The 13,528-nt window shown below is 34.6% G+C and overlaps 1 protein-coding gene and 1 pseudogene across 2 annotated transcripts in view; both read right to left on the bottom strand.

The window, feature by feature from the left end:
- Window positions 1-1,144: 1,144 nt before the first annotated feature.
- TMED10 (transmembrane p24 trafficking protein 10) overlaps window positions 1,145-13,528 on the bottom strand; it is a 60,278-nt gene continuing 47,894 nt past the window's right edge. For both annotated transcript variants that reach the window (XM_077123092.1, XM_077123091.1), the window contains exons 4-5: window positions 4,897-5,023; window positions 1,145-4,363 (exon numbers count right to left, since the gene is read on the bottom strand). In XM_077123092.1, coding sequence (XP_076979207.1) covers window positions 4,242-4,363; window positions 4,897-5,023 — 249 coding nt within the window. In that variant the 3' untranslated portion in view covers window positions 1,145-4,241. The remainder of the gene's footprint in view (window positions 4,364-4,896; window positions 5,024-13,528) is intronic.
- On the bottom strand, window positions 5,031-13,515 carry LOC143652018 (DNA mismatch repair protein Msh2 pseudogene; annotated as a pseudogene).

Here is a 13,528-nt window from a genome sequence, read left to right on the forward strand (position 1 = left end):
TATTCTAAATGTATAACTGATTTTAAAGGGCCTTTGGTCAAACAGACTATTTCCAGTTATATTTTAGCAAGTGAATAGTTAGGATGCTATGTAGAAGTGAGTGGTGGATCCCCAGAGGCCACAGAATTACTGTAAAGATTGAAGAATCTATTAAAATACCAAAGCCTATATCTGTACTGTCCAATGTGGTAGTCACAAGCCACATGTGGCTAATCAACACCTGAATTGTAGCTAGTCTGAAGTGAGATGTGCTGTAATTGTAAAATGCACAATGGATTCCAGAGTTTATATGAAAAAAAATGTAAATTACCTCATTAATCATTTTTATATTAAGTACATGTTGAAAAGATATTTGGATTAACTGGGTTAAATATATTATTAAAATTAATTTAAATTGTTTTAAAATTTTTAATGTACTAGAAAATTTAAAATTATACATGGACATACATTTATATTGGACGCTACTGTCACTAACTGAATAAGTAACTTATAAAACATGTACTACCATTTATCAAGTATATGGAGATGCTATTGAGGCTATTAAGCTTATTTGAAAGTTTTACTGAATTCATTATTTTCTCTAATATAAAACGTGAAAAATATAGCATTTTGATACTTTAAAATTTACACTCAAATGTTCGGAACCACTACTTTATAGCCTACTGGTGAATATATTTTATTACCTATTTTTGGCGGGGAACAGAAGTTAGATAGTGAATGAGCAAAATACTTGATGTTGCCTCTTGGAAAGCTTTTTGAAAAATGGTGATTTGCAAGTGAAATGAAAGGAGAAAATGGTCTTAATCTGCTGGGTTGGGATTTTACATATATATATATGATAGGCCAAAAAACAAGTCCCTACAGGTTCTAAAGTGGAAGGGGTATTTTAGGAATGGAGGCCAATGAAGAAATTTTTCAAAGAAAGAAGCTACAGAGAATGCCAGTCTTACAGAACCCAGCTTGGTTTTTATATATATAATTAAGTACTAAATGTCCACTAGCTCACATAAGCTTTATCAATCTTGGAGTAAATTAAAGACAATATTTATTCTTTAATTCATCGGGTGTAATTTGCCTTATTTTAAAATTGAGGATTATGGAGTAATTCTTGTCAATCCAGACAAAGAGAAAAACACACCTGAGATGATTTCCACTGGCCTTTATTTAAGAAAATTTACACACAAAAAAATCCAATCCAATACTTACAAGTGAATCTGTATAAATCCTACATGCCTCTTTCTAATTAAACAAACAGAAAAATGGCTTTTTGACAAAGATTTGTGATGGTATAACAGAGCTTACCTAAATGGCATCATTCTTACTTTATATGTCATGTTGAAAAATATGTTTAAAAATGGAGGAAAGCAGATAACGTCCCCATTTCTAAAACTGATTTGCAATTGTTCTTTTGGGCAAACTTTATACTTTCAGATAAAATCAAGATATAATGTGAATTAGCTTTAAAACAAAAGCCCAAATGTTGGAGTCCTGGCATGAATAGAAGGGAAGGACACGAAAAAAATTCAGCTTCACAAAGCTCAAGTTTTAAGTCACATTTGGGAACAAAAACATCAACAAAATATTCTCCTCTCCTATTTTCTTTGACATTTTGTCAGAACAGAAGACCAGAGCCAACTGAATAGCATTCATTGCTCCTAAAAAGGGGAAAGGCACCGTTCAGAAATATCAAAGAGTATCTTATTAAGCTAATGGTACAGGATACTTTCATCTTTAAACATCTAAGGATGGATCTTAACCCACAAATGTGGCCATTCTTTTTCCTACTTGGATGTATCCTCTGTCATTTAGTAAGTGATAGATAGCTTTCTCAATATCTGCTGTCCTATGGCAAGGATTCCATTGCAGGTTCTCAGAAGCTGTACTTATCAATTCTTATCAGCAGATGGCAATGTTGCACAAGTTAAAGAAAGTACCACTTTTATATCACACAAGAGGAATTCATACAGGGTAGCAAAAAGAAAAAAAGGCTTCTGGGTTCACAGTAGCTAGAATATTAACAGAACAGCCTGAGATTTTAACAACATAATTCACTCCCACTTCTACCTTTGTTCTTTATCCAGGCCAACACAGCAGTGTTCTGTTAATTCCAACATGCTGCTGCTTAACTGCAAGCTGCAAGAACCTAAACCTGTAATTCTTGACACTGCGATCAAACAAATCCTATAAGTGTCAGCATGGTTAAAAAATTACAAATAGCACAATTATAATAATATTCTTTCATCAACTGTAACAAAGGTACCAGGCTAATGTGAGGTGTTAATAGGGGAGGGAGGATTTGGGGCTGTATTTCCTGCAAATCTACAACTTTCCTAATAAAAAAAAGTGTATTAGAAAAAAGAGAGATTACAGAAAGGACAAGTCTTACCCACTTTCCTGTGAGAAGGAGAACAAATTTCAAGTGATAGTATTTTTCATAACTATTTATAAACATGGTTATTTTTATCCATACTTTCTCTTACATTAATATTGTCCTCTAATCACCTTATATTCATTCTCACAGTGATGCTTGGTTTTGCTTACACAATATGTATTTTCAAGTATTTACTGTATTCCTGATCTTCCCAGATGTGCTATTTTATACCTTCTATGTCTTAATAATCTAGACAGCATGTAAGGACAGGAATTAAGTCAGTAACTGGCTATTCATGAAGAGTTGATAAATTTTACTTATTTTTTCATTGTATTAAAAATTTAAGCAACCACCTATCTGACAAAAGACTATACCTAGGATATATAAAAAAATTTCAAAACTCAACATTAAAAAGAACATGGGCAAAAGACAATAGACATTCAACTGAAGATGTCATATAAGCATATGAAAATATGTTCAATATCATCAGCTGTTAGGGAAATGCAAATTATACCATAATGACCTATCATTGCACACACCTGTCAGAATGGCTAAAATAAAAAATATAATCCAAATGTTGACAAGAATGTGGAGGAACTGGATCACTCAGATATTGCTGGTGGGAATGTAAAATAGTAATAGCCATTCTGGAAAAGAGTAGGGCAATTTCTTACAAAAATAAACATATGCTTATCATACAACCCAGCAATTGCCCTTTTAGGCATTTTTCCCAGAGAGATAAAATTTATGTTCACATAAAAACCTGTACATGAGTGTTTACAGCAGCTTTATTCATAATGGCCAAAATCTGAAAACAATCCAGATATCCTTCAACAATGAATGGTTAAACAAACTGTGGTATGTCCATGACATGGAATACTAGTTAGTATTAATAAAGAACAAATTATTGAAACATGCAATGACTTAGATGGTTCACAAGGGAATTATGCTGACTGAGAAAAACAATTTCAAAAGGCTATATATTATATGATCCCAATTATATAACATTCTTGAAATGACAAAATTAGAGAAATGTAGAGGAGATTACTGGTTGCCAGTGGTTGGGCAGAGTGGGAGGAAAGGGAGGTGCCTAAAATATAAAGGTCAGCACAAGGGATTCATGTGATATAACTGTTTTGTATCTTGTGGTGGTAGTCACATAAATCTACACGTGATAAAAATGCATCGAACTAAATACACACACAAAAAGAAAAGTTCAAGCAGTTGAGCACAAATATTTTAATTCTCTGAACAAAATGAGATTTTCTTTAAGAGTTATCTACAGTTCAAAGCTCACTTCTATAAGATGCCACACCCTTCACTCTTTTAAGAGATGAAAATTATGAAAGTGTATCACAAGAAGGTACTTAAACATTTCAGCTAAGGGTCAGAGAAAGTTAAGGGTGTTTTCGCAAAGAAACCCAAAAAAGAGAATCAGAAAGAAACAAGTTCAATATGGTCATACAAATCTTTGTAAAAGGACCAGAGTGGAAGCCCAAGCTGGTGGGCAAGTGGGAGAAGGAAAGAAAACATGGTTCAAACAGATCACATGAGGAAACCCAATACAAATGCTGGCTTTGGCATTATCTAGGTAACCCCTATTTTTGTTGCCGTTGTTATTATAGATGACCCTAATAATAGTCTGATTTTGCAAAACCAGTCCAAATCCTACCAAGTTAAAAAATAAGTTCCTCATTGGCCTGTTGGGTCTAAGTGGTACCACATTGTCCCCCCAACCTGAAAGAAATCAGTTCCGTTAAGAAAGCTCCAACGTGCCTTGATAGTGCTGTTGGTAGGGTGCCATAGGCTAGGCACGTCCCAGCGATGTTTTGCTGGCTGAGATACAAGGTGGGAGGGGGAATGCACCTCGTTACTCAATCAACTTCTTGGCCTTGAAGAAACGACGCAGGTAGAAGACCTGCCAGGTGGCTAGTCCAATGAGGCAGAACATTGAAAAGATGCTGAAGTACAGGACCCGGGTGTTTGTTGACTCTAAAGAAAACAAAAGCATTGTAAATGTAATGAAGCGAGACTCATCTGGCTAAAAAATGACCAGGAGAGAGACAATTAACTTCACTCTGTCACTAGGCTTTACAGCATACATATATATATTTATGTTATCTTAAATACAAAATGTTAAAAATTAACAAAGGGCGGGCCACAGTGGCTCACTGGCAGAGTTCTTGCCTGCCATGCTGGAGACCTGGGTTCGATTCCCGGTGCCTACCCATGCAAAAAATAAAATAAAATAAAAAAATAAAAATTAACAAAGATTAGTACCATCAATTTGATATGTTATAAACTAACTGAGAACATGGTCAACTGCTTATCACAGAATAAATTTTATTCCCTTGAAAATCCAATAAACTAATTTACTTTTAGGAGCAATGTAAAAGCAAGCAGTTTCTCTTCTTCCCGACCTCCTCTTGACAAAACTGAGAAAAGGATACAACGGAATTAAAAGTTTGAGATCTGTCTCCTTTATGATTCACTTATTAAGAAAACAAGAGCCACCTTCTCCTCACCATTGGTATCACGCATCTCCTCCTCTCGCTTCTTCATGTAGGCAAAATCATTAACAATGGATTCTGAAAGGTCCTCTAAGCGTCGCAGTTCTACTTCTAAAGGTTTGAGCTTTTCAACTTTTGCAATCTGGAAAAGGAAAGAATCATGAACCCACTCCCTGAAAAAAAAAATTGCTCAGGGCAAGAACCTAAGACAACAAAGGAGTCTTTTCAAAAGTTTCTCCAAATTCAAAATCTCTCCTGTCATCATCCTAACATATTTTAAATTTGAGCTTCTTCTTCTTTAAACATTTTCTACTTTCACTTTGATTGAAATCACTTTTAAAGTATTATAATATGGTAGACTGTAGAATAAGATATTATTTTCCCAGCATTAATGAATTTAATAAACCACTTTCATTACTCATGTCTAATAAATAAACAATATTAATAGTATAAGTGTGAGAGTTATAAAGACATTGGACCAAACCTGGTTTCTGAGGAAAAACCATTGCATTCCCAATAATGCAAAAGAATGAGAGTATGTGTCATTAGAAGCATAAGATAATACCTCAAAATACAAGATTAAAAAATTCCTGTTTGCTCTATTAAGTCCTAAAACAGCTTCGAAGTTTCTATCAGAGTTCTAAGAGCCAAGATGAGTCGTAGGTCTGTTAAAAAAAATTGCACTAAGATTTTCTGTCTGTTTTGGAATCACATAGCCCAGTGATCAAAAGAAATCTCCAAGATCCTCCTTATCTGCTGAGGAATGAAGGGTGTGGAAAAAAACGAACTATTCCTTTTTCAAACTACATGACTGTGAAATCTCCAAGAGTGTACAATAATTAGAGGTATAAATCACAAGAGCCAGGACTTCATTATTGTACGTGCTTTTTCTTATCAATCTTAGATCAATGATTTGCTTTAAAATGGGAATATACCAACAGTTTTCCATCTCTTAAACTTCATTCATACCAATTCTTACAATTTTTCTGCTGAGGGAATTCTTCATTAATTCTTTCTATACCCACTTCTTTATTCCCTATTTGACCTACATTTAACATGTAGGTCACTCTTCTCATTTCTCCAATTCACTATTCTTCTTTTCTTTCTGTTAAATGTTAATCGCAGTTAACATGGGGTCAGTGGGAGGAGTGTAAGTTGATTTTTATGTTTTCTGTACTTATCTATAGTCTTCACCAAGCATGTGAAGAAAACGACAAAAGGTATTTAAAATAAAACAAAAACAGCTGTTAAAATGAGGCATAAAATTGAATTTATATTTAAGGTACAGAAAAATATGATGAAAATAGTTTTTTAAAAATAACTAAAATGAATAAATAAATCATTCATATAGTGGAATAAACATTTTTTTAAAAAGGACAAATGTGATGGATTTGCAATGATTTACCTAAGTTTTCTTTCACAGGATGCACATTTTCTTACATTTGCAAAATGATGGCTAAAGTTAATCTTGTGACTGACAACTGCAGAAAAGAACAAAGGAAACTGAATATAATATCTAATCCATGGCTAATACATGGAGCTAACTCTGCTAGCTGAATGTCCAAATGCCAGGTTTTGCCACTAATCTAGAATATTTATCTGTTGATTGATTCTATATAGAGCTTTGCAGCTCTGGTAAGAAGATACTAAAACAGAAGATATATAACTGCCTCAATGCAATGACGTGTTCAAGTTGAACATTAGCCTAATATTTTTCTTCCTGCTTTATGCTTCTACCTCCAAAGTTCCTGAATGAGATAGTATAAGGGCAATAGCAATAAACTGATATAAATGATCTAAGGGTCCCTAAATAGAAAAAAGAACACCTAACATCTAAGGGTGTTCTCTTGCCAACAGGAACTGAAATGAAACTATGTCTGTGCGTTTGCCAGCTGAAAATAATATTTTTTTAAATTACTTTGAACACTACTTCTAACTCGCTTTTTCTAATTAAATGGCAATAGTTCAAAGGCCTAAAACTCAAAAAAGGACAATGGAGTTAAAATAAATTTGTTACTGATCATGGCTTTTTTGTAGAGTTATGCCCCAAGAAACCTGTTCCCAATCCTTTTCCATTCTGGTCTTCTATTTATTTGTTATTTTTCTCTTTTTTTCATCTATTTATTTTTCAGTTGTATAAGCACCATATGCATATATGCTTTCCAGATAAAAAAATTCAAAGTAATCAGAAGCAAAGAAAATAAAAACAAAAAGTCCACCTTCAAAGCCCCTCGATTCCTTACTCCCATTCCCACATTCCTTTGCAGAGGTAACTACGGCTACGAACTTTTGTATATCTTTTCAGACCGTGTTAAAAGATGTATACTATTTGTGGTTATATATGTGCAAAAATGTTCATAGAAAAAGATAACAAAGACATTTATAAAAGGGATCATACTGTACATAGCTCTACAGCTTGTTCTTTTTCATTTAATAACATCTTTCCAAAAATTTCAGTGCTTATAGATTCACCTCATTTGTCCTAACTACTGCATAGCATTCCACACTGTTTAGAGGCCTTTATGTTTACATATGATTTATGTTTACAATCATAAATCCAACCCTTTATTATATAGCTCCTATCCAAACTCTTTTGCTCTATTCATAACCAAATAGCCTATTTCCTATCTTCCAAATCTATTTTAATTCTTCAACAAAATCTCTACTCAATCCTGTCCTTCATCCAGCAAATTATTTTTTCATTTCCTAAAAACATATCTGCTATATGTTTTTAGTAATTAATTGCCTTTATCCATGATATTACTTCTAAACCTAGAAAACTTAAAGAAACTCAAACAATATTGAAAACATATTTGTCATTTCAACCACCTAACACCACCAATACTTAATGGTAAACAAAACAAGAATGGGTATGTTTCTAGTTTTAATTTAAACTTAGAAATCAGAAGAATATTTGGAGGGAATCAAAGAGGGAAAACCTTTACAAACTCCAAGTGACTTAGCAATTAACTGATATTAAGAAAAGTAATTCTGTACAGAAAAAAGGGAAGAGGGAAGTTGAGAAAGGAATTCCTAATTCTAAAAATGTTTGGTTGTAGAGAAAACAGCAAAAGTTTTCCATTATACCGAATTCAAAACTGAGAAGTAAATAAAGAAGACCTGAAAAGAACAGCAATAGAAAAATACAGAATTAGCTACAGATTTGGATGATCAGTTATTTGAACAAATACAAAAAATTTAAAATTTTAAGACTAACAAGAATGCTTCTTGAGTGCTTACTATGTGCAAGGCACAAAGACAAGATATGATCTCTACTCCTAAGAAGTTAATAAATCTTGCAGAAGGGCTCACATATAAAGCTAACCATAGTATAAGGCATTACATATTAACTTCTACAACAAAGGTACAAGTTAAAAGTGGAATGGAAAAAAAGGAGTGGGAGATTAACTCTATTTTGAAAGGAAAACGCAGGTTTTATAACAAATGGGTGATCTAGCGCTCATAAATTGGGTATGTTTTGAAAGAGATAAGAGAAGGATGACCAAAAACCAAGAGGAAACTGTAAATCCAGACATGGAAGTATGAAAGCAAAGGACATATTTGAGGAGACTATGAGTAGTTTAATCACAAGTAGTCTGATGGGCTAAAAGCTAGAATAAAGATTTTGTGTGCACACGCGTGTGCATGTTCATGAGCACCAATATACTAATATGCTTGGAAGATATATCTTTTCATGTATATCTTTTCAGAGGAGGGTGGTGGGCAATCACAGAATATAAAGCTACAAAGTTAAGCTGGTGCCAAACTGGGGAAAAGAATGAAGAAGGTAGTTTAATGAGCTAGATCTATTGGTGTATGCCCAGAATATACCATGTGCTTTATATCTTGTTATCTTATTTAAACCTCATAACCCTGTAATGTGAATATTATTTTCCATTTTTCAGAAGAGGATAACTGATGCTCAATGATGTTAAGTAACTTGTCCAAGTTCTCACATCTTGAGGAGCTGGGATTGGTCTATTGAGTTCATATTTTATTCTGTATGTCACAGAAATGTGATAAAGAAAACCATATGACTACACTACTTTTTTCCGAATTAAAGGTGAAATGAAAAAATGGGTAAGTTGTCCATTTATGAAGACTTTATATCAGAGTAGGTAGAAAAAGCTAAAAAGAAAACGCCAATCTCAGAATCCCTATTGACTTGCCCTGCTCTTCTAAAATATCTGAGTTAATGCTCAAAGTATCTCTAGAAAATGTTAAATGATGTATGCTTCATAAAGGGAGGCCACTATTCTAATCTATTTCTCCTCTCTGTGGCTGGGAGGATGAGGTATGTTTTGACACCTTGATAAAAGCAAAGCCTATATGACAACGTGTACCCAAGACTCTCCGCTAGAGGGTACCACTCCCTGGATAGGCTGCATTTAGCCTTTAAATAACCAGAGACTGTTACAAATGTAGAAGTAGAATACCGATAATTTTCTCAGCTCTTTAGGTGGCAGACCAAGAGTGGCAGCATTACGGTCTTTCTCTCTCTCTCTCTCTTTTTTTTTTCTCACTTTTTTTCTTGTATAACATATATATGAAGCAAAGAAAGAAAAAAGCAATAGTTTCCAAACCACTCTTCAACAAATAGTTTACAGGACAGATCCCAGAGTTTGCCCTGGGTTACTATACCATCATCTCAGATTTTTCCTTCTAGCTGCTCCAGAACATAGGAGGCTAGAAGGAATAAATACTTTTTATCATTACAATAGACTTTTCCCCCTTTTTTGTGAAAAATAACATATACAAAAAAAAAGCAATGAATTTCAAAGCACAGCAAGCACTACAATTAATTGTAGAACAGAATTCAGAATTTGGTATGGGTTACTATTACACAATTTTAGGTTTTTACTTGTAGCTGTTCTAAGATACTGGAGACTAAAGGAAATAACAATTTAATGATTCAGCAATCATATTCATTGTTAAACCCTACCTTCTCTGTATAACTCCGCCATCACTTTTGATCTTTCTATCCCACTCTTTTAGAGGTGTTTGGGCTATGGCCATTCTAACTTTTTCATGTTAGAAGGGGCTGTCGATAATATGGGGTAGGGAGATGGGACTGCCTGATGTTCTGGAGAGTCTGGGCCCTCTAGGTTTCAGGACTTATCTGGTCCAGGGAGCCATCTGGAGGTTGTTAAGTTTCTGGAAATTTATTCTAGGGTAAGCATAATGGTCTCTTGACTCCCTACCCTCTTACCAAAGCATTTATTCAGCACCAAAGCATCAAAGTTCTGCTATAAAAGGCGAGCAAAAGAGAATTCCTGACTTCCAGAAGCATATGTGGCCAAGTCCTACTTATCTTTCAAGCCTTAACCATACAGGTTCCTTCAACCATTCTTGTCCACACAGATCTCTCTCTCTCTCCCCTACAGCCCTACAACACCCGAACTGTGCCACACAACTGAACAATCCATCATATACTATTGTCTTATATTCACAAGTTTTTTAAAAATTTTTTATCCTATTTCCCACAACTAATTTGGTCCCTGAACTCAAGGAAATTAAAACAACTTAGATTTTCCACAGTCCCACATACCTGATACAAACTAACCACTTGTAAATGACTTGTTCTGTCCACTCTATGCCTTCTTCAAAGGAACCAAATTTTCAGTGGATAGTAAGTGCTGCCAGTTACCTGAAGCAAGTGCTTCCTAAATGTTTAGAGCATTCTGTGCATCTATTTTCACTCAGCATTCATTTTCATGAGGCTCACTGCCTAAGAGAAAGCCCTCTCTATACAATAGTTATCACTCTCATCTGTGGTGATTAGGCCCTGTTTGGAAAAGCTTAAAGTTACAAAACTGTTTCCCGTATATCTATGACACTTCCCAAGTACCAGTAAAACTTAAACTATAACCAAATCTTCCAAATCCTTTAATGATGATTTGAATCTAAAGAGTTCATAGTGTTACATGTACCTCTACAAGGAAAGGTGTTAACTTTCTGAAAAACTGTTCCCTAAAAATATGCATGAGAATCCAGCCTGAGAATCTTTAGATTCTTTTCCTTGGTGGAACACTGATAACCAAGAGAGGAACTTCTTGTAGCAAGCCCAAATTTAGTCAAGTCAATCTGTTACCTCCACCTACTACCATACCTTGTATGAATTCCAAAAGCACAGCAATAAATATAAAGACCATCTAGTATAATGCAATCAAGATAAAGACGACAGACCTATACCCAAGGACAACTCTACTTTTGTCTGGGAGTAGAGGTATGTGAAGTTCAAAAGGTTAAGAATGTGCTGAAATAAGTCCAGATAATGCTGTCAATCTCGAACTTGAATGAATATCCTATTTACTCTGTCATGGCCATTTGACGATTTCTAGAAAGGGTAGGAAGAAGGGAGCTAAAATCCACTTATTTCAAATGTTATTTCATTTAATTTTCATCAAGAAAGGGATTTTGGATCTAGGATATGGAAACAGAGTTCCTCCTACCTGTGGGCATTAAGAAAAACAAAACTTTTGAAACATCTTCAGTGGTTGCTCCCAACCAGGGCAACTGCTTTTGATGTGTATGTAGATAGCAAATGACAGACTAATGGAACCCCTAGGCAAAGGAGGATTTTACTAGTGATGAAAATGCTGACATTCAGAGTAAGAAGGGTCATACACAACCCAAGAGTTAGAGGATGTGTCAGAGGTAGCTTCTTTGTGGGACAGTAATTACTGTCATTCTTACAACTGCACAGACAGACAGTAAGTCCCTGGAAAACAGACCACAAACTAAAAGAAACAGCTCAATCTATACACTGAAACTACAAAGATGCCCCCTCTTAAGGGCAAAAGCAAGACAGTGGTCAGAGGCCCTTAAAACAACAACACAGAGCATCAAAAGTGTTTTATTTCTGAGAACATAAATATTATCTTGAAATAATCCACTTATCTTTAAAGAATTCAACCTACAAAACCTACAAGACATCATTATTTATAATGATAAGCATTCTGTCTTCTGAATAATATCTTACATATGTTTTCGTTTTTCTGTTACTAAATACGTTATTAAGTTGATTATCCCATGGACATAAACTGCTAATACTACGGAAAAAGGGCAAAGAATAAAACAATACAAAAGTATCATTCAATAGCTTATCAATATTATCTTCATTCCATCGGTGGCATTTTCTCACATAGTAACCTTTATTCGTGAGATGATTTCATTTACAAACTATTATTATTTGCTATCATCTTAGTTTTCAGCTGTTTTAACTTCACTATGATGTTTTCTTCTAACATTTCAGTAAAGGCCACTGTTTCACCTTAGATAGGAATTCCTGAATAATTTTTTCACCTTGCTCTCTTTCCAGATAGCATCTCTTTGCTGCTGGCTCTGTTTCATCATATTCTTGAGATTTTCCAATATTCTGAAATTTCTCTAGTTCCAGGGTTTTTTGCTTAGCACCCTTTATTACACGCATAGGGTAGTTAGGAGGCTCCACAATGTGAATCTCAAAACGTTGATCAAAGACGCTTTTCTTCGCCTAATAAAGCATAATTAAGGTATGTTCAGTGGTTAGTGATGTGACATGTAGATTATTAACAGTTGGTATCTGATTGGCCAAGGTAAGTTCATGAAAATGGGTTGCAAACATGCAAAAAGCACCAGTCTTTGTGGCAATGTACTCTGATAAAGCCCATGCTAACCCAGATCCATTATAAGTAGAGGTCCCTCTTCCCAATTCATCTGTGATTAATATTAAAGAACCTCTGGTTGAGGACCTGAGAATAGAAGCAGTTTCTAACATTTCAGCCCATGTAGAGACTTCTTTCAATTGACTGTCACCAGGTCCTACTGGCCAAAATGTAGTTCACAATGGACACTTCTGCCAACTCGTGTGACACAAAACATCCAATCTGGGCCATCAGAACTATCACATCAATTTGACAAATACATGTTGACTTCCTCCCACACTGGGGCCAGTAACAATGTGGAACATTTTTTTAACTTTTTCAAAGTGAACATCGTTTGGAATAAATGCATCTTCATCTTGAACTTAAACACAAGTATGTCTGGATGCTTTCAATATAATTCTTCCTTGTCCTTTCTACAAAATGACTGGCTGTACATATGGAATAGGTGTTCCATTTGACACATGAGCAAAGCTAACCACAGAATCCAGCAGAACCAACACATCACTGACTGTGTGGCACTGGTACTACACAGCCTGAAAAAATGTTTCAGTTTTATTTTTGGTAAACTTTTCATTGAGAGAAGTCAATTTAACACTATTGGTAAATTTAACACTATTCTTCAGGATAGCTACTATATTAAAGTTTATATTGTTACAAAAGTCTTTTTTCTTCCTTACAGGTTATTCAAAAGTAGCAACCAAACTGTGCACTGGAATCCAGTTTAATCTGTTTGCCAGGTTCTAAGCCTAAATCTCTGGCTGTACTCATTAATATTGCCTGCACCTTCTTCTCAAAGTCATCCATTACTTCTCTTAATTCACTCAGATTAGGATCAAACACAGATATTATAGGGAATTCATGGTTTTCCACCTAATCCATATCTAAAGTTGTTTCTATCATTTCCTGAAACTTGGAGAAATTATAATGAAGATCAATAAGAGGAGTCACAAAAACTGCCAACAATGTCTGGGTTTTCCTTTACATTTTTCCAAAGCCTGTAT

Source organism: Tamandua tetradactyla, chromosome 12 (genome assembly GCF_023851605.1).
Source record: "Tamandua tetradactyla isolate mTamTet1 chromosome 12, mTamTet1.pri, whole genome shotgun sequence".
Classification (NCBI taxonomy): Eukaryota; Metazoa; Chordata; class Mammalia; order Pilosa; family Myrmecophagidae; genus Tamandua; species Tamandua tetradactyla.